Source organism: Chiloscyllium plagiosum, chromosome 21 (assembly GCF_004010195.1).
Source record: "Chiloscyllium plagiosum isolate BGI_BamShark_2017 chromosome 21, ASM401019v2, whole genome shotgun sequence".
Taxonomy (NCBI): domain Eukaryota; kingdom Metazoa; phylum Chordata; class Chondrichthyes; order Orectolobiformes; family Hemiscylliidae; genus Chiloscyllium; species Chiloscyllium plagiosum.
The window spans coordinates 1605956-1626668 of NC_057730.1; the positions used below are offsets into that span (position 1 = coordinate 1605956).

General features: G+C 40.7%; 1 protein-coding gene across 3 annotated transcripts in view; it reads left to right on the plus strand.

Annotated features, from left to right (window-relative positions):
• Window positions 1-20713, plus strand: part of LOC122560473 (protein tweety homolog 3-like) — a 301083-nt gene that overhangs the window by 135715 nt on the left and 144655 nt on the right. For all 3 annotated transcript variants that reach the window (XM_043711109.1, XM_043711111.1, XM_043711110.1), the window contains exon 4: window positions 11753-11973. In XM_043711109.1, the coding sequence (XP_043567044.1) occupies window positions 11753-11973 (221 nt within the window). The remainder of the gene's footprint in view (window positions 1-11752; window positions 11974-20713) is intronic.

Sequence of the window (20713 nt, forward strand, 5' to 3'; positions counted from 1 at the left end):
AAGTCCCCTCAGATTCTGCCTGATTGAATTGATTTTTTTTAAATGTCTGTGCTATTATCTCCTTAAAAATGGATTCTACCATATTCGTACCAGTGTGAGACTAACTGGCCTGTGCTTTCCTGTTTTCTGTGTCTCTTCTTTTAGCAATGCCTGAAGCTGTCCATAATCTAGGGGAATATGAAATATTACAGACAATGCATCCACTACCTCTGTAACCATAGTTAATATTTTTGGATACAGGTCATTGTCAGCCTTTCGTCCCATTGGTACATTTTCTCAACTGATTGCTTCAAGTTCCTTTTGCTTCGTTTTCCTTGAAGCACTGTGCACTTTGTCTCTTCTACTGTGAACATAGATAAAAGTCCTCCAAAGATTCATTGAAGTTAGTAAGACATGACCTGCCCTGCACAGAGCCATGCTGACTGTCCCTAATTAGACAATACTTTCCAAATGTATGTAAATCCTATCCCTAAGAAATCTCTCCAATAGCTTCCCAACCACCGATGTGAGATTCACTGGTCTATCGTTTCCAAGATTATCCCTATTTCCCTTCTTGGAGACAGGAGCAACATTAGCTATTCGTCAGTCCTCTCCAGTGGCTAGTGAGGATACAAAGATCTTCGTTAAGGCCCCAGCAATCTCCTCTCTTATGTGTCTCAGTAGCCTGCGGTAAGTACCATTGGACCCTGGGGACTTATCCACCTTAATGCTCTTCAAGAGATCCAACACCACTTCTTGATCTCAAAATGCCCTAGCAAATTGGCATGCTCCACACAAATCCCACTTTCCTCCAAATCCTTTTCCTGGGTAAATATCGATGCAGAATACTCATTTAGAATGTCACCCACATCCTGTGACCCTAAGCACAAGTTCTTTCTTTTATCCTTGAGTGGTCCTAACTTCTCCCTCGTTATCCTTTTTATTTTTAATGTATCTATACAATGCCTTGGGATTCCCTTTAACCCTACTTGTCAAGATGATTTCATGGCCCCTTCATGCTTTCCTAATTCTCTGCTTGAGTGCTTTCCTTATATTCCTCACAGGGCCTGTCTGATTTTAGCTTCCTAAACGCTACAAATGCTGCTTTTTTCCCTTTTTGAATTTTCTGTTGTGGTTCTGTTCGCCGAGCTGGAAATTTTTGTTGCAAACGTTTCGTCCCCTGTCTAGGTGACATCCTCAGTGCTTGGGAGCCTCCTGTGAAGCGCTTCTGTGGTGTTTCCTCCGGCATTTATAGTGGCCTGTTCCTGCCGCTTCCGGTTGTCAACCCGAGCTACAAATCTTCTCCCAAATTTTGAATTTTCTTTTGGATGGATTAGAAAATTTGCAGATGGCACTAAAGTCGGTGGAGTAGTGTACAGTTTGGAAGAATGTTGCAGGGGGACTTGGATAAACTGCAGAATTGGGCTGAGAGGTGGCAAATGGAGTTCAATGCAAATAAACATGAGGTGATGCACTTTGGGAAGAATAACAGGAAGGCAGAATACTGGGTCATTGGAAAGGTTGCTGGTGGTGTGGATGTGCAGAGGGATCTTGGAGTCCATGTACATAGATCCCTGCAATTTGCCACCCAGGTTGATAGTGCTGTTAAAAAGGCATACGGTATGTTAGGTTTCATTGGTAGAAGGATTGAGTTCCGGAGCCGCAATATTATGCTGCAACTATACAAAACGCTAGTGCGGCCACACTTGGAATATTGTATACAGTTCTGGTCGCCATATTTCAGGAAGAATGTGGAAACATTGGAAAAGGTGCAGAGGAGATTTACCAGGATGTTCCCTCGTCTGGAGGGAAGGTCTTATGAGGAAAAGCTGAGAACTTGGGTTTGTTCTCATCGGAAAGAAGAAGGCTGAGAGGGGATTTGATAGAGACATACAAGATGATCAGAGGATTAGCTAGGGTAGAAGGTGAAAGTCTTTTTCCTAGGATGATGATGTCAGCTTGTACGAGGGAGCATAACTACAAATTGAGGGGTGATAGATTTAAGACGGCTGTCAGAGGCAGGTTCTTTATTCAGAGAGTGGTAAGGGCATGGAATGCCCTACCTGCCAATGTAGTTAATTCAGCCACATTAGGGAGGTTTAAACAATCCTTGGCAAGCACATGGATGATGATGGGATTGTGTAGGGGGACGAGCTGAGAATAGTTCACATTCTCAGCTTCGGCGCAACATCGAGGGCCGAAGGGACTGTTCTGCGCTGTATTGTTCTATGTTCTACTAGAATTCTAGAGGGGGTAACAAGCAGGATAAAGGGGAAACAGTGGATATAACATATTTGGATTCTCAAAAAGTGTTTGATCAAGGTATCACACCTTAGTCTACTTAATCAGATAAGAGCACATGACCTTGGATATAGCATATTAGCATGGATAGAGAATTGGCTAGCTAATAAATGACAGAGTTAGAATAAAGGGAGCATATAAGTGTGGCACAAGGATCAATGCTGGGGCCACAATTATTTATAATATACGTTAATGACTTGGAAATGTGTATACTCTAGTAGTTCACACAAAAATAGGTGGAAAAGCAAATGGTAAGTATCACAGAGTCAGCAGAGGGATTGGGACAAATTAAATGAGTGTGCAAAAACTTGTAATGTGAGAAAATGTGAAATAATGCACTTTGGCAAGAAGAAAGGAGGAACAGAAAGTTATTTAAATGGAGAAAGACTGCAGAGAATCAGGAATCTCAAAAAAGCTAGCAGTGGATGAGTTTTGCATGGTATATCTGCAAGAAGCTGTCAGTTTGAAGAATTAAATTATCCCCACCTCCTTAATTTTACACAACATACTGTAACATGGTGTCTTAAAAGATTTATTTGGAACAGTGAACAAAGTATTGGTTTCAAGGTTGCATTGCCTTGAAGGAGAAAGTAGAGTCAATTTGTGTTGGCAGAGACATGGGGGCCTGTTCCCGTGCTGGATGACTCTCAGCAGAAGGACTTAGGCTTGAAAGTTGCCTTTTAATATTCACAATTTGATTGCTTGTTCATAATTATGTTGAAAGATTTGTTAAAGTGATTGTCAACACTTTTACACTGATTAATTTTCTGACTGGATAGGAGTTTGAAGTTCAATACATTTCATTGAAGTGGGGTCCTATGTTGCTGAGGTTTGTCTCTGCAGCACAAGTAACAATGTGGGCAGTAGTTAAACTGGATTGTGGAGGTTTGCTTGATCACCTCTAATTCAGAGTATTTGTGCAGACCTTAGTGACAATCAGTAATGTAGATTATATACTAATGGACCAGTTGACATTTATTCATTGCATTTTTCATTTCTGAATTTTTGTTGCATATTGGTGATTTGTTGTTGATGTAAATGCCATTTATTCAAACCGTTGAGCGGATACAGTATGGTAACTCAGAATAAGGTGCTTAATTTCAGGTATAGCAAGGTTGGATTTTGGAATAATACCGTAATTCAATTGTCTGATTATGTTATTGGAAATTAGAATGGCAAGTCTAAAACTGCACTTAATAAAGTTGAGAAATTCTGATATTTTGTTATTGAAGGTCATAAAATGGCAAGAATTTGCATTAGTCATTCGGTTTGTTATCGTCTGCCACAGAGTGTTGAACTTTTTACAGAGAGTTTTGATGAGAAGTTTATTTGTCAGATGAGTTGGTCATATTTGATATTGGTTAAAAGTTCCTCTGACTGTGATGCTAAATATTTAATTGCAAAAACATCACTTCTAGATGATGTTTCAAAGCTTCTGTTAGTTGCATTTTTACTGTTCCAACAGTACATTGAAGCTTAGTTCTATCGTATTGTACAATATGGAATTTCTATCAAAAATTAGTAACTGTAGTTTCTCTTTATTAAGGCATGCTTTATGATAGACATTAAAACCAGGATTAGTGCAGCATTGGATTGTTATGTAGTCATTTAATAATACTAGACCCATATTCAGTATTTTAAATTTGTTACTGTTTACATATAATCAAGTTACATAAACCTAGCAGGTACTGAAATAAGCAACATTTAGCAGTAGCAGAAACATTTACCTTTTAAACTCCATTTATTTTCTTGAGATATTAAAATAAAGAGCCTGCAAAATGAATTTTTCAATTTATTTTTGTATACAGTCAGTTCCGCTATAACATGGGAGATCTGTTCTCGTGCAGTCCCGTATTATAAGAAGATCTTGTCATTGCAGCACCTCTTGAACTAATGGGGCCGGGATCACTTTAAAACTTCGCGCTTAATAAACAGTGTACCTAATTCATCAATTGTGCTATGGCAAATGCGTGTTACAGCAGAACAACCTGTACAATCCTGCAAAAGTTTCAAAAGAGAGTTAAAGTTTTTTTTTCCCAGTAGTTAACAGACTTTTGAATCAAGAGTACTGTTGAAATAAGTAATCCTGAGGCTTGGTTAAAGTGAATAGCAGGCAAGAAAATTAACAAAGGAATATGATGCTCCTCCCAGTCCTAATGAATGGTGACTGAGAGACTAGTTGGTGTCTTGTTTCAGAATGAACATGTAACTGCAGTCGATCTCCTACAATATAGTCAGGAACAAGTCTATCCTGTTACCAATTACCTGGACTGCTTCTGCACTGTAGGGATTCTATGATTCGGTGATTCAGTGATTTGGATCTGCCATAGATATCTTCCCTGGTTCAGTCATTTTCTTAAGTAACCTATACTTATATCAATTGATTTTATCTAGTCTGTACATTATCTGAACAATAGCATAATCTGTGGATGAAATAAAACCATCTCCTATATATCTAGTAATTCAGAGGAAACGCACAAGGTGAGATGAAAATTAACAAGAATCATTAAGCTGCTTTATTTCATTCTGAAATCAACATTTTGAAGGGTTTTGCATATTCACATCAGTATAACTTAATATAAAAATGAGCAAGTTACAGTGTCCTGTTCTCAGGAGTCACCTGGCTGACCAAAATAGCTTTTCTCAGTTCATTTACCTGTGTTTCACCCATTACTCCCCTTTCCTGTCTGATTGCTCATTGCTTGGGCAGCTATTTAAATGGCTAACTGATCTTAATTTATAAATTTTAGATATGTAGCCATATCCCTAAGCTTTGTTAAAATAATAAGTGTAATTATATTAGGGGATTTGAACTATCCCAAATAGTAATTTGGAGAACCAAAATATAAAGAGCAGAGGAAGTGGCTTTTTAAAAAATATTTAAAGGAAATACATATCTCTCAGTCTGGTGCAGTGGCCTCCTCCCATAGGGGCCTCCTGGCACGGCTTGGCAACCTCCTAGCCTGGCACAGTAGCCTCCGCAACAGCGTCTCAGCATGGTGTGGAGCCAGGGCCCAGTGTGGTCTGGAAGCTAGGTGCCAGCGTAGTCTGCTTTACTGAACTCTTTTCTATAATGCTGGACATTTTATTTCTGTATTGTCTAAAACCTTGTAACCAAAGAAGCTGTGCCGAGGTACATTTTTTATTTAAGTTGGCACTACAATTGGTGACATATAAACTTTTCAGTATACCCAATAAGTATATGTGACAATAAAAGCTGTTCCGCTCCCCACTCCCCATTCCATTCCACTCCCCACCCCTTCTGATTAGCATATAGGTGGTATTACAAGGGATGGAGTAATGTGGAACCTGATTCAGAAATCACTATCCCTTTAGAGAGGCAAGGTTTGATCAGAGTAAGGTTATGCCTAATGAATTTCTTGAGGTGACCAAGTGTGTCAATGAGGGTAGTGCACTTGTTGTAGTTCATGTGTATTTCATCAAATACACATGACAAGATTCCACATGAGAGAATTGATAATGAAGATAAAAGCTCATGGGACCAGGGTAACTTGGCAAGTTAGATCCAAAATTAGCTTAGTAGGAGACACATGGTGGTGGTAGAAAGCTATTTGTGTGACAGAAGACCAATGTCCCGTGGCTTCCTAAAGGGATTAGTGGTAAGTCCCTTATTGTGTGTAATATTCATCAGTGACACAGATGAGAATATGGATTGGTGGGGTGAGGTGTGTGGATGACACAAAGGTTGGCGGGTGGTTGACAGGTGGTTGACAGTGATGAAGGAGGTCTTTGGTTAGAGGAGGAAAGGATCGGATTGATCAGATGGGCTGATCAGTAGCAGATGGAATTTAATCCTGATCACTGAGAGGTGATGCACTTGGGAAGAAGGAACAATGTAAGAGAGTACTCTGTGAATAGAACAACACTAGGAAACTCACAGGAACAGAGGGATTTGGTGTTACTTGTCCACAGATACTTGAAGATGGCTGGACAGGGTAATAGGGTAGTTCAGAGGAAGAGTTACCGGACCCGAAATGTTAACTCTGATTTCTCTTTACAGATGCTGCCAGACCTGTGCTTTTTCTAGCAATTTCAGCTTTTGTGTTTGTAGTGTGGTCGTTAAAATATGTGATAATTGCCTTTATTAATTGTTGCACAGATTGTAAGAGAAGGGGTGTTGTGCTAGAGCTGTACAGAACTTGAGTTAAACCCCAGCCGGAGCATTGTGTGCAGTTTCATCATGCTATAGGACAGATGTGATTGCACTGCAGGGCTGTCATAGAATGAAAGAGATCCACAGTTGGACAAACGGCCGTTCTGCCCATCACATCAGTCCACTCAAAAACAACCATCTAACTGTGGTAATTCTATTTTCCAGCATTTCATCCATAGTCTTGTAAGCCTTGGCATCACAAGTGCACATCTAAATATTACTAAAACATGCTGCGGGTTTCTGCCTCGCCAACCCTTTTAGGCAGTGAGTTCCAGATTCTCAACAGCCTCTGGGTGAAAAAGATTTCCTGCAGATCCCCTCTAAACCTTCTTCCCCTTGCCTTAAGTCTATGCCTTGATTATTGATCCCTTCATTAAGGGAAAAGATTTCTTTCTGTCTACTCGGTCTGTCTCCCTCATAATTTTAGACATCTCAATCATGTCCCTGCTCAATCTCCCCTGGTTTAAACATTACAGTCTGTCCAATTTATCTTTTATAACTGAAACTTTCCAGCCCAGGCAACATCCTGGTAAATCTCCTCTGCACCCTCTCGAGTGCAATCACATTGGAACTAAAGACATAGGAAGGGAAAAGGATGAGATCCTGAAGGGAGAATATAAGAAGTTGGGCAGGGATTTAAAAAGGAGGTCCTTGAGGATAGTATTAACAGGATTATTTGCAGTACTATGAGGGTAGTGAGGGTAGGAATAGGAGGATAGAGCAGGTGATGAATGTGTGGCTGAAGACCTAGTGCAGGGGAGAAGGGTTCACATTTATGGATCATTGGAATCTCTTCTGGGCTAGAAATGACCTGTATAAGAAGGACAAATTGCACCTGAATTGGAACGGGACTAATATACTGGCAGGGAGATTTGCTGGAGATGCTCGGGAGGATTTAAACTAGTAATGTTGGGGGGTGGGGGGGCATGGGAGGTGGGACTCTGGGAGATAGTGAGGAAAGAGATCAGTCTGAGACTGGTACAGTTGAGAAAAGGAGCAAGTCAAACGGTCAGACCAGGCAGGAACAAAGCAGAGAATGAGGTAAATGAAACTGCATTTATTTCAATGCAAGAGGCCTAACAAGGAAGACAGATAAACTCGGAGCATGGTTAGGAATATGGAACTGGGATTATTACAGAGACGTGGTTCAGGGATGGACAAGACTGACAGCTTAATATTCCAGGATACAAATGCTATAGGAAGGATAGAAAGGGGGACAAGAGAGGAGTTGGAATGGCATTTTTGATAAGGGATAAAAACATGAATGCATTATATATTTAGAGACGATATTCCTGGGAACACATCCAGGGAAGTTATTTGGTTGGAACTGAGAAGTAGGAAAGGGATGATCACATTATTCGGATTCTATTAGAGAAATTGAGATTTTGGTCAAGAAAAAGAAGGAAGCATTTGTCACATATAGACAACAGAGATCGAGTGAATCCTTACAAGAGATCGAGTGAATCCTTACTCCTTGTAGGAGTATAAAGAGGGAAATCAGGAGGGCAAAAAGGAGCCATGAGATAGCTTTGGTAAATAGGATTAAGGAGAATCCAAAGGGATTTTAATAATACATTGAGGACGAAAGGGAAAGAATAGGACCCCTCAAAGATCAGCAAGGCAGCCCATGTGTGGAACTGCAGGAGATGGGGGAGATACTAAGCGAGTATTTCGCATCAGTGTTTACTGTGGAGAAGGACATTGAAGATATAGAATGTGGGGAAATAGATGGTGACATCTTGACAAATAGATTCCTGATGATCGGCTTATTCCCAAAATATCGATTCTCCTGCTTCCTGGATGCTGCCTGACCTGCTGTGCTTTTCTAGCACCATATTCTGGATGACATTTTTAAAAATGTCCATATTATGGAGGAGTTGGTGCTGGATGACTTAAAATGTACAAAGATGGATAAATCCCCAGGACCTGATCAGGTGTACCTGAGAACTCTGTGGGAAGTTAGGGAAGTGATTGCTGGACACCTTGCTGAGACATTTGTATCACCAGTCATCACAGGTGAGGTGCCGGAAGACTGGAGATTGGCTAACGTGGTGCCACTATTAAAGAAAGATGGTAAGGAAAAGCCACGGAATTATAGACCAGTGAGCCTGACAACGGTGGTAAACACATGGTTGGAGGGAATCCTGTGGGATAGGATTTACATGTATTTGGAAAGACAAGGGCTAATTTGGGATAACCGACATGGATTTGTGCATGGGAAATCATGTCTCACAAATCTGATTTGAGTTTTTTTGAAGAAATAAAAAAGAGAATTGATGAGGGCAAAGTAATGAACGTGATCTATGTGGACTTCAGTAAGGCATTCGACAAGGTTCCTCATGGTAGGTTGGTTAGCAAGGTTAGATCACATGGAAGAAATAGTCATTTGGATACAGAACTGGCTTGAAGGTAGAAAACAGAGGGTGGAGGGTTGTTTTTCAGACTGGAGGCTGGTGACCAGTGGTGTGCCACAAGAATCTGTGCTAGGTCCACTACTTTTTATCATTTATATAAATAATTTGGATGTGAACAACATTGGAGGTGTAGTGGACAGCGAAGAAGGTTATCTCAGTTTACAACAGGGTCTTGATTAGATGGGCCAATGAGCCGAGGAGTGGCAGTTGGAGTTTAATTTAGATAAATGTGAAGTGCTGAATTTTGGAAAAGCAAATCATGGCAGGACTTACAGTCATAGAGTCATACAGATGTACAGTACGGAAACAGACCCTTCAGTCCAACTCGTTCATGCTGACCAGATATCCCAACCCAATCTAGTCCCACCTGCCAGCATTTAGCCCATATCCCTCCAAAACCTTCCCATTCATATACCCATCCAGATGCCTTTTAAATGTTGCAATTGTACTAGCCTCCACCATTTCCTCTGGCAGCTCATTCCATATAAGTGGCACGGTGGCACAGTGGTTAGCACTGCTGCCTCACAGCGCCGGAAACCCGGGTTCAATTCCCGCCTCAGGCGACTGACTGTGTGGAGTTTGCACGTTCTCCCCGTGTCTGCGTGGGTTTCCTCCGGGTGCTCCGGTTTCCTCCCACAGTCCAAAGATGTGCAGGTCAGGTGAATTGGCCATGCTAAATTAACCGTAGTGTTAGGTAAGGGGTAAACGTAGGGATATGGGTGGGTTGCGCTTCGGCGGGTCGGTGCGGACTTGTTGGGCTGAAGGGCCTGTTTCCACACTGTAATGTAATCTAATCTAATCTACCACCCTCTGGTTGCCCCTTAGGTCTCTTTTATATCTTTCCCCTCTCATCCTAAACCTATGCCCTCTACCACCCCACGGAAGAGTCTTTCTCTGTTTATCCTATCCGTGCCAGTCATGATTTTATAGACCTCCATAAGGTCACCCCTCAGCCTCCGATGCTCCAGGGAAAGCAGCCCCAGCCTATCCAACCTCTCCCAATAGCTCAAATCCTCCAACTCTGGCAACATCCTTGTAAATCTTTTCTGAACCCGTTCAAATTTCACAACATCTTTCCAATGGGAAGAAGACCAGAATTGCACTCAATATTGTAAAAGTGGCCTAACCAATGTCCCGTACAGCTGCAACAGCAGCTTAGCAACCTCCTTTCTTGCTTCCCAGAGCAATCCAGGATAAATCTGGTCTGGCCCTTGGGGCCTTATCAATCTTAATGTTTGCCAATAGCATTCAAGGTGGGAAACTGGGACTACTGTAAATGACAGAGTATTTTTGGCGGTACATACTTGATACGAGCTTCTTCTGGTATTGTGTGTCTATGATTTTATATTTAAAGTAACTATTTCTCTTAAAAAGGGAATTCATCAGCTTAGCTTAACATTTGGCCCTGTAGAGTAGAGTGGATAAACATGCAATGAGTGTAAATCTCCAAAATGCCAGACTTTTATTTGTTGTCTCAACTTGTGTGCAGGCATCTTTTACAAGATGCGTCTGCTGCATTCATAATTATAAAGGTTAATGGAATGTTGTCCTTTATCTCACATGGACAATGGAAATCTAGAATACCCTTCTTAAAAGTGTTGTTGTTAAAAATATCAGAATTGAAAGATGAAGTCAGTTTGCCAATCTGCAGTGATTTCTTTGAATGTTGGAACATGCTTGAGGGGCTGAATGGACTATTCCTGTTCTCTAACTTGTTGCGAGTTTGATTTGATGCAATAGTGATTTTCTTTTACATTATGCAATCGCCTCTGTTTGAGCAAATTCTAAATGTTAGTATGTGACAGAGTCTCATACTTCAGTATGTCGTTAAAATAATTTGGTTTTTACTTTTGGACTGCTGACATTTCAGACTCCCAGAAAATTGGAACCGACAGTGAATCTAGTCAGATTGGATTCAGTGTTCGAAGCAGCACTGTCTGAAATACCTTTGTGATTGCCTCAGCTCCCCACATGATTTCACAAAGCTCTTTCAAAATTCTTTTTTAAATTGCTTGGAAATATGTACATACTGATGTTTCATTAACATTGTCACATTAATAGGTTTTGTGAAGACCTCTTTGAGACAAATGGTGAACACGGCAAACCGAAATCGAGACTGTGGTGCTGGGAGGGGGCTGGGGGCAAGGTAGCTGAGGGTGTGAATGGTAGATGAAGGTAGAGTAAAGGTGATAGGTTGGAGAGGAGGATGGAGCTGGGAAGGAAGATAAGACAGGTAGGACAGGTCAAGAGAGCGGTGCAGAGTGAAAAGTTGGATCTGGGATAAAGTGGGGGGGCGGAGAATGAGGACACGCGTGTGAAAACCAAAATGATTCCATGTGGTAAGGGTTCCAAGGGCACTGCCTTCTTGACCTGTTCTACCTGTCCATCTTCCTTCCCACCTGCTCCACCCTCCTCTCCGACCTATCACCTTCACCCCCAACTTCATGTATCGCGTTCCCAGCTACCTTCCCCCCAACCCCCTCCCATTTAACTCTCAGCTCCATTGGCCCACAAGCCTCATTCCTGATGAAGGGCTTATGCCCAAAACGTCAATTCTCGTGCTCCTCGGTTGCTGCCTGACTGGCTGTGCTTTTGCAGCAGCACACTCTCGACTTTGTTCTCCAGCATCTACAGTTCTCACTTTTTCCATGGTAAATCCAATTTCATCCAAATACCAACAAACCCGACAATACTGAATTATTTAATGTGCAGTCAGTATGACTCTTAATTAAAGAAAAATGCATGAGTTACATCCATGTTGCAAATTCTGTTACATGGCTGTAAAGGGAGAGTGCAGGTCTATAGGAATGGTAGAAAAAAAACTAAAAGTACCTACTTTGAAAAGTTTTGTTTTTTTTTGAACTCATGTTTTGTTTATATGCAGGTTTCTGAGAGTACTCATGATCTGAATCGGACGGTAGATGGAAGCCTAAATACCTTGGAGGATTTGTTTACAAAGGAACCACGATATTTGGAGAGAGTGCAGAAGTCAAAAAGTCTGCTTGGAAACCTTGTTAGACAGCTAACTGGAATTCCATTTTGGGAGAAGAATGCTGTATCTCTGGAAGAGCTGGCTGTCTTTGTTGAGTTGTATGACTATTACAGGTATGTAGCTGGCTAGATATGATTCCCTGACCTTCTTTGTGCTCAAAGAATAGAATGTTGTCCTGGGAAATGAAATACATAACCACTTAATTTAATAACTGGCATTATAAGCCAGGATGAATTAGTATAGAGTGATATTTTGAGCCTTGAGAGTATTTCCATCTGCACTCTTATACAACATTATTTTTCAAGTTCTTTCAACAAACCACAACCTTGGTTTTATTTTTACTCTGGGATTGGAGTGTCTGTCTATCATCTGCTTTCAATGTTTTTGGGACATTCTTGTCACCAGTCTAACTGGACAGAGCAATTCCTTATCAATATGACTAACATGATCAATATTGGAGCTCAGTTCTTGGGACTAGAGCCTTTTTAAAAATGAAAGTTATCCACTCCCAAAGATCAGAGAACTGGGTTGCCAACTCTGGCTGGACATATTCTAGGGGACATCAATGTGAGTGCCATCACAGGAGGTGGTGCAGTGATGCAAGTTGGGAGCTTAGAGAAAAAGGAATTTAAAAAAAAAGTTGAACTGTTGAGGTTGAATAAAGTAGAGGGTCTTAACTAATTGAATTGAATGATCTTTTTCCTTGCTATATATTTTATATAGCTTAATGCAATGAATCTGAGATAGAGGAATAATACGTATTGCAAATAAATTGGTTCTGCTGCTTTGACTATTTTATTCAAACTGGTTATCATGTCTTGAGTTACATTGAACATGAAGCCTTCTCTGCTATTTTTCTATTCAGTCTGAACAATTCCTTCCCCTTGCTCTTGTGGTACTAGTCAGGTTGGCATGAAAGTGGCTTATGGAATTCAGCCAGTTGGAGCTGTGCAGAACTTTGGCTCAGCCACAGGTGAAATAGTGTGTGCAGATCTGGTCACCTGACTGCAGCAAGAATATGATTGCACTTGGAAGGGTGCAGAGGAGATTTGACAGAATATTGCCTAGGCCGGAGTGCTTTTGCTATAAAGTGAGTTTTTGGATAAGCTTGAGTTGTTTCATTTAAAGCAGAGAAGGTTGAGGGTGACCTGATTAAGGTGCATAAGTTTGAGGGAATGGACAGCATGCACAGAAAGTAGCTGTTCCCCTTAAGCATAGAGTTGTACAGTACAGAAACAACCCTTAAGTCCAACTTGTCTAACCAGATATCCTAAACTGATCTCATCCTATTTGCCAGCATTTGGCCCATATCCCTCCAAAACCTTCTTATTCAGGTGACCATGCAAATGCCTTTAAATGTTGTGACTGTACCCACCTCCACCACCTCTTCTGGCAGCTCATTCCATGCACACATCACCCTCTGCATGAAAAACCTGCCCCTTGAGTCCCTTTTAAATCTTTCCAATCTCACTTTAAACCTATGTCCCCTAGTTTTGGATTCCCCTACCCTAGGAAAGGACATTGGCTATCCATCCTATTCATGCCTCTCATGATTTTATTAACCTCTATAAGGTCACCCTTCAGCCTCCTATGCTGCAGGGAAAAAAACCCCAGCCTATTCAGCTTCTCCCTATAGCTCAAACCCCAGCAACATCCTTTTACATCTTTTCTACACCCTCAAGTTTTACTTACATCTTTCCTGTTGCAGGGAGACCAGAATTGAATGCAGTATTCCAAGAGTGGTCTAACCAATGTCGTCTATAGCCACGACATGACGTCCCAAGTGCTATATTCAGTGCAGTGACCAATGAAAGCAAGCATGCTAAATACCGCCTTTACCACCCTGTCTACCTGTGACTTCACTTTCAAGGTTCTGTGTATCTGCACCCCTCTTTGTTTGGCAACACTACCCAGGACCCTACCACTAACTATATAAGTCTTGTCCTCGTTTGTCTAACCAATTTGCAACACTTCACCTTTATCTAAATTAAACCCCATCTGCCACTCCTTGGCCCATTAGCCTATCTGATCACTTACTAACCATTCCTCCTATATTCACATTAAAATCATTTACATAAATGATGAAAAGCAGTGGACCCAGCACCGACCCTTGTGACCAAAGGCCTCTCGTCTGAAAAACAACCCTGTGTCATCATCCTCTGTCTCCGATCTTCAAGACATAGTTTCTAGTTGCTTGGAGACAATAAGGACTGCAGTTGCTGGAAGGCAGAGTTGATGCATGTGGAGCTGGAAAAGCAGAGCAGGAGCTTTGCCAGGGTTTCTGCCTGAAACATTGACTTTCCTGCTCCTCTGATGCTGTCTGACCTGCGGTGCTTTTCCAGCTTCACATCTATTGACTTTACTTCCAGTCGGCCAGCTCTCCCTGGATTCCATGAGATATAACCTTGCGAACCAGTCTACCATGCGGAACCTTGTCAAATGCCGCGCTGAAGTCCTTGTAGACAACGTCAACCGTTCTGCTTTCTTCAAGTTTCTTGGTTGCTTCTTCAAAAAAACTGAATTTTAAAAAAAACTGATATTCCATGCACAAAGCCATGTAGACTATCTCTACTCAATCCTTGCCTTTCCAAATGCATGTAAACCTGTCCCTCAGAATCTCCTCCAGCCTCGGTAGCATGGTAGCTCGGTGGTCAGCACTATTGCCTCACAGTGCCAGGGACTCGTGTTGGATTCCAGCCTCAGGCAACTGTCTGTGTGGAGTTTGCAATGGATTACAATTGTTCAAATTTGCTGATCTAGCCTTGACAGCTCAACTCGAGCCATTCTATCATGGACTCCTTCAAATTGTTAGGATGCAGAGGTCGGATCCCTCTGTTAATTAAAACCAAACATCCAGAAAAACTTGCCTTGCCTCATAATCTGTTAACATGTGAGTGATATTTTCACTATTTAAAGAAAAACAACAATTTATTTTCCTAACAAAACACTAAACAAAACTATTAACAAACTGAACATACTCACATTAAAAAGAAAGATGACGACTCAGGAAGATCAGGGGACCGAAGATTGAAGATAGCAGAGAAGACAGAGACTGCGTGGACTTGAGATTAAGTTAATGTAATGTTTAATGTGTGTGTTATTGGAACAGCATGTTAATAGGATTGTGTTCAGTTCGGAGGAAACCCACGCAGACGCGGGGAGAATGAAAGATGTTAGCTGGACCGTTAGCTGTCCGGCTCCATAGCAGTTGCTTGGCTGATCAGTGACAGTTGCTCTGACCAATTTTCAAATGTTTGTTTTTTTTTATACCCCCAAGTTCTTTCCCTGTCTTTGTTTCGATGTTGCCAAAACAATAAATTCAACTCAATTGGGTTTTAGTATCCGGGCATAATTTACACTAATTTGTTAAATTCGAATTATTGTCAAATAAGCACCCAAAACTCGGCTAAATGTTTAACAGCCAATTGTTACATATATCTATTTTGGAATAGCCTGTCTCCCAGCCTTTCCATTCAGGCAGCTGAGCCTGCACTTTAAGTTTACTTCAATATTCAGAAAACACTCTCTATTTTAAAGTGAATATACATGCTTTTGACTTCATAACAAAATATTCTAGTTAATCACCTTTTATGGGTCTGGACAACATTGGACTCCAGTAAATTATTCCAGCACTGACTTGTGAATACAATTCCAGCCCTTGACTGACAGGTAGCTTCACCAAGTCAGCCTGCCCCTGGGTTTTTCCTTCGGAACAACTGTACCAAGCAAATGGACATCACTGGCTGGCTAACATTTATTGTCCATCCCTAGTTGCCCCTGAGAAGGTGGTGTTAAGTTGCCGTCTTGAACTGCTGCAGTCCACCTGCTGTGGGTTGCTCCACAATGTCATTAGGGAAAGAATACCACAGTTCTGACCCAGTGACGATGAAAGAACAGCGATATATTTCCAAGTGGCTTGGAGGGAAACTTTAACGTGTTGATGTTCCCATGTTTCTGCTGCACTTGTCCTTCTAGTTGGAAATGGTCATGGATTTGAAAGGTGCTGTCTGAGGATCTTTGGTGAATCAGTACACACTGCTGCTGCTCAACATTGATGGTGGACAGAGTGGATGTTGCTCCAGTCAAGCTTACTGCTTTCTCCTGGATGATGTCAAATTTCTTGAATATTGTAGGAGCTGCATTCTTCCAGGCAAACAGAGACTATTCTATCATACACCTGACTTGTGCCTTGTAGATGCTGGACAGGCTTTGGGGAGTCAGGTGGTGAGTTACTCACTGCAGTATTCCTAACCTCTGACCTGCTTTTGTAGCCACTGTGTTTATGATTTGGAGATGCCAGTGTTGGACTGTTAAAATTGACAAAGTTAAAAATCATACCACACCAGGATGTAGTCCAACAGGTTTAATTGGAAGCACACTATCTTTCGGAGCGCCGCTCCTTCATCAGGTGGTTGTGGAGGACACAATTGTAAGGCACAGAATTTATGGCAAAGATTAACAGTGTGATGTAACTGAAATTATATATTGACAAATACCTTCCATCAAAGTGCTCCGAAAGCTAGTGTGCATCCAATTAAACCTGTTTGACTATAACCTAGTGTTGTGTGATTTTTAACTGTGTTTATGTGGTGTGTCCAATTGAATTTCAGGTCAATGATAACCCCCAAGATGTTGGTAGAGGGGGATTTGGTGATGAGTTGAATTTCAAGAGATAGTGGTTAGATTGTCTTTTATTGGTAATGGTCACAGCCTGGCATTTTTGTGGCATGAATGTTACTTGCCACTTAACAGTACAAGCCTGGATATTGTCCAGATCTTGCTGCATTTGAACCTGGACTGCTTCAGTATTTGAGTCGCAAATGGTGCTGAGCATTGTGCAATCATCAGCGAACATCCCACTTCTCACTTATGATGGAGGGAAGCTCATTGATCAAGCAGCTGAAAATGGTTGGGCCTGGGGCACTACCCTGAGAATTACTTTGCAGAGATGTCCTGGAGTTGAGATGACTGACCTCCAATAACCAGGACCATCCTAAGCATCAGGTATGGCTCTAATCACAGGGAGTATGCTCCCTGACACCCATTGATTGCAATTTTACTAAGGCTCTTTGATGTCACAGGAGCTGAGTGTTCCTGGCGGAACACTGATCAGGTCATTGCCTGAGCAGGTATTTCTTGATAGCGCTATTGATGACCCCTTCCATCACAATTGAGAAGAGACTGAGGAGGGGGATGGAAATTGGCTGGATTGGATTTTTCCTGCTTTTTATGTACAAGACATCACTAGGCAAATTTCCATATTGTCGAGTAGAAACCAGTTTTGTAACTGTACTGGAGATGTATTTGCACTGTTCTGAGGAAGGGATCTTCGAACCAAAATATTAACTCTGCTGTTTCTCCACACGTGCTGCCAGAGTTGGTGAGCTTTACCAGCAATCTCTGTTTTTGTTTGTAACTGCACTGCAACAGTTTGACAAGGGGAACACAAGCCTTCAGTAGTATTGCTGAAATGTTGTCAGGGCATGTAGCCTTTGCAGTATCCAGTTTCTCCAATAGTTTCTTTATATCAGGTGAAGTGAATTGAATTGGCTTAAGACTGGTATCTGTAATGTTGGGGACCACTGGAGCGTGACTAGAAGGAGGCGTAGAGTGGAATAAGAGGCCATGGGGATGTGAAGATTGGGTAGGATAAAAGTTGGGAAGAAAAGAGGAATATTGAGAGATTGAGGCCAGTGTGAGTTTATGGTTAAATGTTTGTTCAAGAGGGTTCTACTATCGGTGAAGCTGCACCCTGCAAGAATCAATGTCCTCTGGAGAGAATTTTGTAAGTGACAGAGATAAAGGACAAAAAGAAACTGAAGTGAATTATTTTACAGCGATGTATAGCTACTTGAAGACTGCTGAGTCTGTACTTCTTTTTGAAAGTTTCAGGATTACTATTCCTGACAGTTTTAGACAGACATCTATAACTGAAGCACTTCCATTTCAGATTTTTTCCAGTTCACTTTTGTTTTCCTTTAGACATGTTCTTTCTCTCTACTCCCCTTCCAATATTTTCTTTTTAAATTCAGCCATTATTCACATGGATCCTTGCCCAGCTGGGAGAACAAGGCATTCAGAAATGGTTTTCTCCATAACGACTGTCAGTGGCAGTGCTGTTCACTGGCAACAGCTTTGTATCAAACTGGGCAAGCAAATCCTGCTGCCAAATCTTTTGTATTCATTATAATTTCTTTCATTTGACAAGAGACTTGTTTCTTGCAGCAATGACAGCCTTTGTATATATTCTGCAGGCATAGGAATGATTGTTCTGGCTACTATCCTATTATGGCTTCTGTCTGTAACCTTTTACCCCTCCATGCAAAAATAAGAACATCAATTTCTAAACAAAATATTGTAAAGGACTTTGAAATGATCATGCAAGCATTCATCCACCTGTTCTGCAAATGCTAATATTACTTGAGGAACTGCAGGTTCTGCATGATTTCCACCATGTGAAAATGCTGACTTTTGTCAACTCTGTTAGTGATTTTTCAATATTTGCATATGCTCAGAAATGGGCCAGTAGTGAATCGGTAGTGCATCCAGCCATTCACTTTGAAACAGCCCCTTTTTTTTGACAGTGCTAGCACAGTGTTCAAATAATTTACCAGGATCTCACTAATGTCTCGTGAGATGAATAGCTTCAATCAGGAATTTCTTTGGTAGAAAAGACATCAATTCAGCAACTTGCACACTTGTCCAGCAACTAAAAGTACTGTGCAAAATGACTTTCTAAAGTGATCCCGATAGGTGCTTTTGAAATCTATGCTTTGTTTTTGTTTGTGCCTGTTGAAGCTGAGTAAGTTCATGCATTACATTTTTGGTATTGAGTTCAGAGAAAAGCATTGAACTTTACTGGCTGGCTACCTTGTAGGTTTTAGCCTAAGGCATTGTAAGCATGTAAGAATTTACAGTGGAAGTAAAAATGTTGCGATGAATTATAACTAGCTCAGCCAAGCCAATACTGCTAACTATTTTTCTGGTTGGAAACTGTTCCTTTTTGGAATTATTCATAATGTGTTATTATCTTTTTAAATTTGATTCCCTCCCATCATTGCCAAGCATTTAAGTTTCTACTTGGAAGCTTGTAGACAGTTAATTTAAAAAAAAATTAAAGAGATGCATTCAATTTTTGGTACAGTGCAGAATTACCAAAATTATGATGGAGTTTGAGAGGGTGAAGTTATGAGACAAGACAAAGCCCACCTTCTCTCTGTATGCAAAAAAGGGAGACATGAGTACGGTGTTTAAATTCAGAGTGTGTTCCCATGCCAGAAAATGGATACTGCCCTTAAAAAATGACCATCATCCACCTATGCTGATGTACCCACAATGCAGTTGCAATAAAGAACAGGAAGAGAGTTTTGAAGTGATGATCCTTCTACGTGTTTTTAAGAAAAATGTGTTTTTCTGTAATTGAATTTGAAACACATGGCACAAGTTGCAGTTTAATACAACACAGCAAGCTATTTATTACTGCAAGCTGTTTAAAAAGTTTAAACAAATGAGTGAACATATTTGGGGTCAGAGAACTTGTTGATTAAATTTAGTATGCAGTCAACCATAAATTATAGGAGTAAATTAGGCCATTTAGCCCATCTTGTCTGTTCCACTATTTGATAATGTCTGCCATTTTGGAGAACAAGAAGTACATTTAATTTAATTTGTGAACTTCCTACTTAAGGCAGCAAATTTGTTGAGGTAGTATATTAATAAATAAAAATATCTTTAAAATTTTTTAAAATAAACCAATAATTATTTATGTACATATTTCATTGGTTTTGATGCTACATTCCAGAAGAGAAATTACTAAAGACATGAGCTCATTTAGACCCTTATTTTTTAAAAAATAAAGTGTAACAGTGTTTACCAGGGTGATGGTCAGTGATTGATAGACATGCGTACCCTGGGAATTTTTTGATCCTAATTTGTGTATTCATGTGCAGTGCTCAACCTAGCAGTAACATTGACCTAAAACACATCCATAAGGTATTTAAAGATTTTTTTCTTGTGGGATAATAAAAATGAGGAGAAATTATTTTAAAATAATAGTTGGCTTTGGAGGCACTTGGGGTTGGAGGCTAGCATGTGTGCACACATTGGAGTGAGGAGGAACAGCCTTGGTCTTTCTTTGTTCCACGTTAAGTGAAACAGGATATTTCCTCAATCCAGTTGGCTCCTTCTGCCAACAGGTAGAATGGGACTACTTGTCTTGTAATTAACATTATGTTGGCGCTGATGAGAAAATCAAAAGCACGGTGATTTAGCAAGCAGTCCTGGATATGTTGTTAAAAGGTGCCCTCCCCATTATTGCATCCCGAAAGCTATCATCTAATCTCGTTGAAGGAATGATTGAGTGAGGGAACAGGTGATAGATATACTATTTTTCTAACCAACCTGTTCAGAGATGTTATTACACATCTCTTGAGCAGGTGGGACTTGAACTTGGGTCTGTCAGGGATAGGGGCACTACCACTGAACCACAAGAGGGTCCCTGGTTGATATATTACTGAAGAGTTAATTGGATTTGAATGGATTGTATAAATGTGCGGAGCTATTAATCAGTGGAGAGAAGGTTTTATGGGGTATGGTTAACTGAAATTAAGCTCAAATAAAAGTGTGGAAGTAGCAAGAATTTTTTTTAAATCAGGCTTCACATCAAATGTCAACAAAAGATTAAAATTGATTGAAATCTCTGCAAGTAAACTGGAAAGATATTTTTAAGTAATGTTAAATTAGCATTAGGAAATGAGTTGGCAGCAGCTGCCCAGTATAAACACAGGAAAGTTAAATAATTTGGAATAAACTGTGGTTCTATTTATTGAGATATAATGCATATGGATAGAGAGG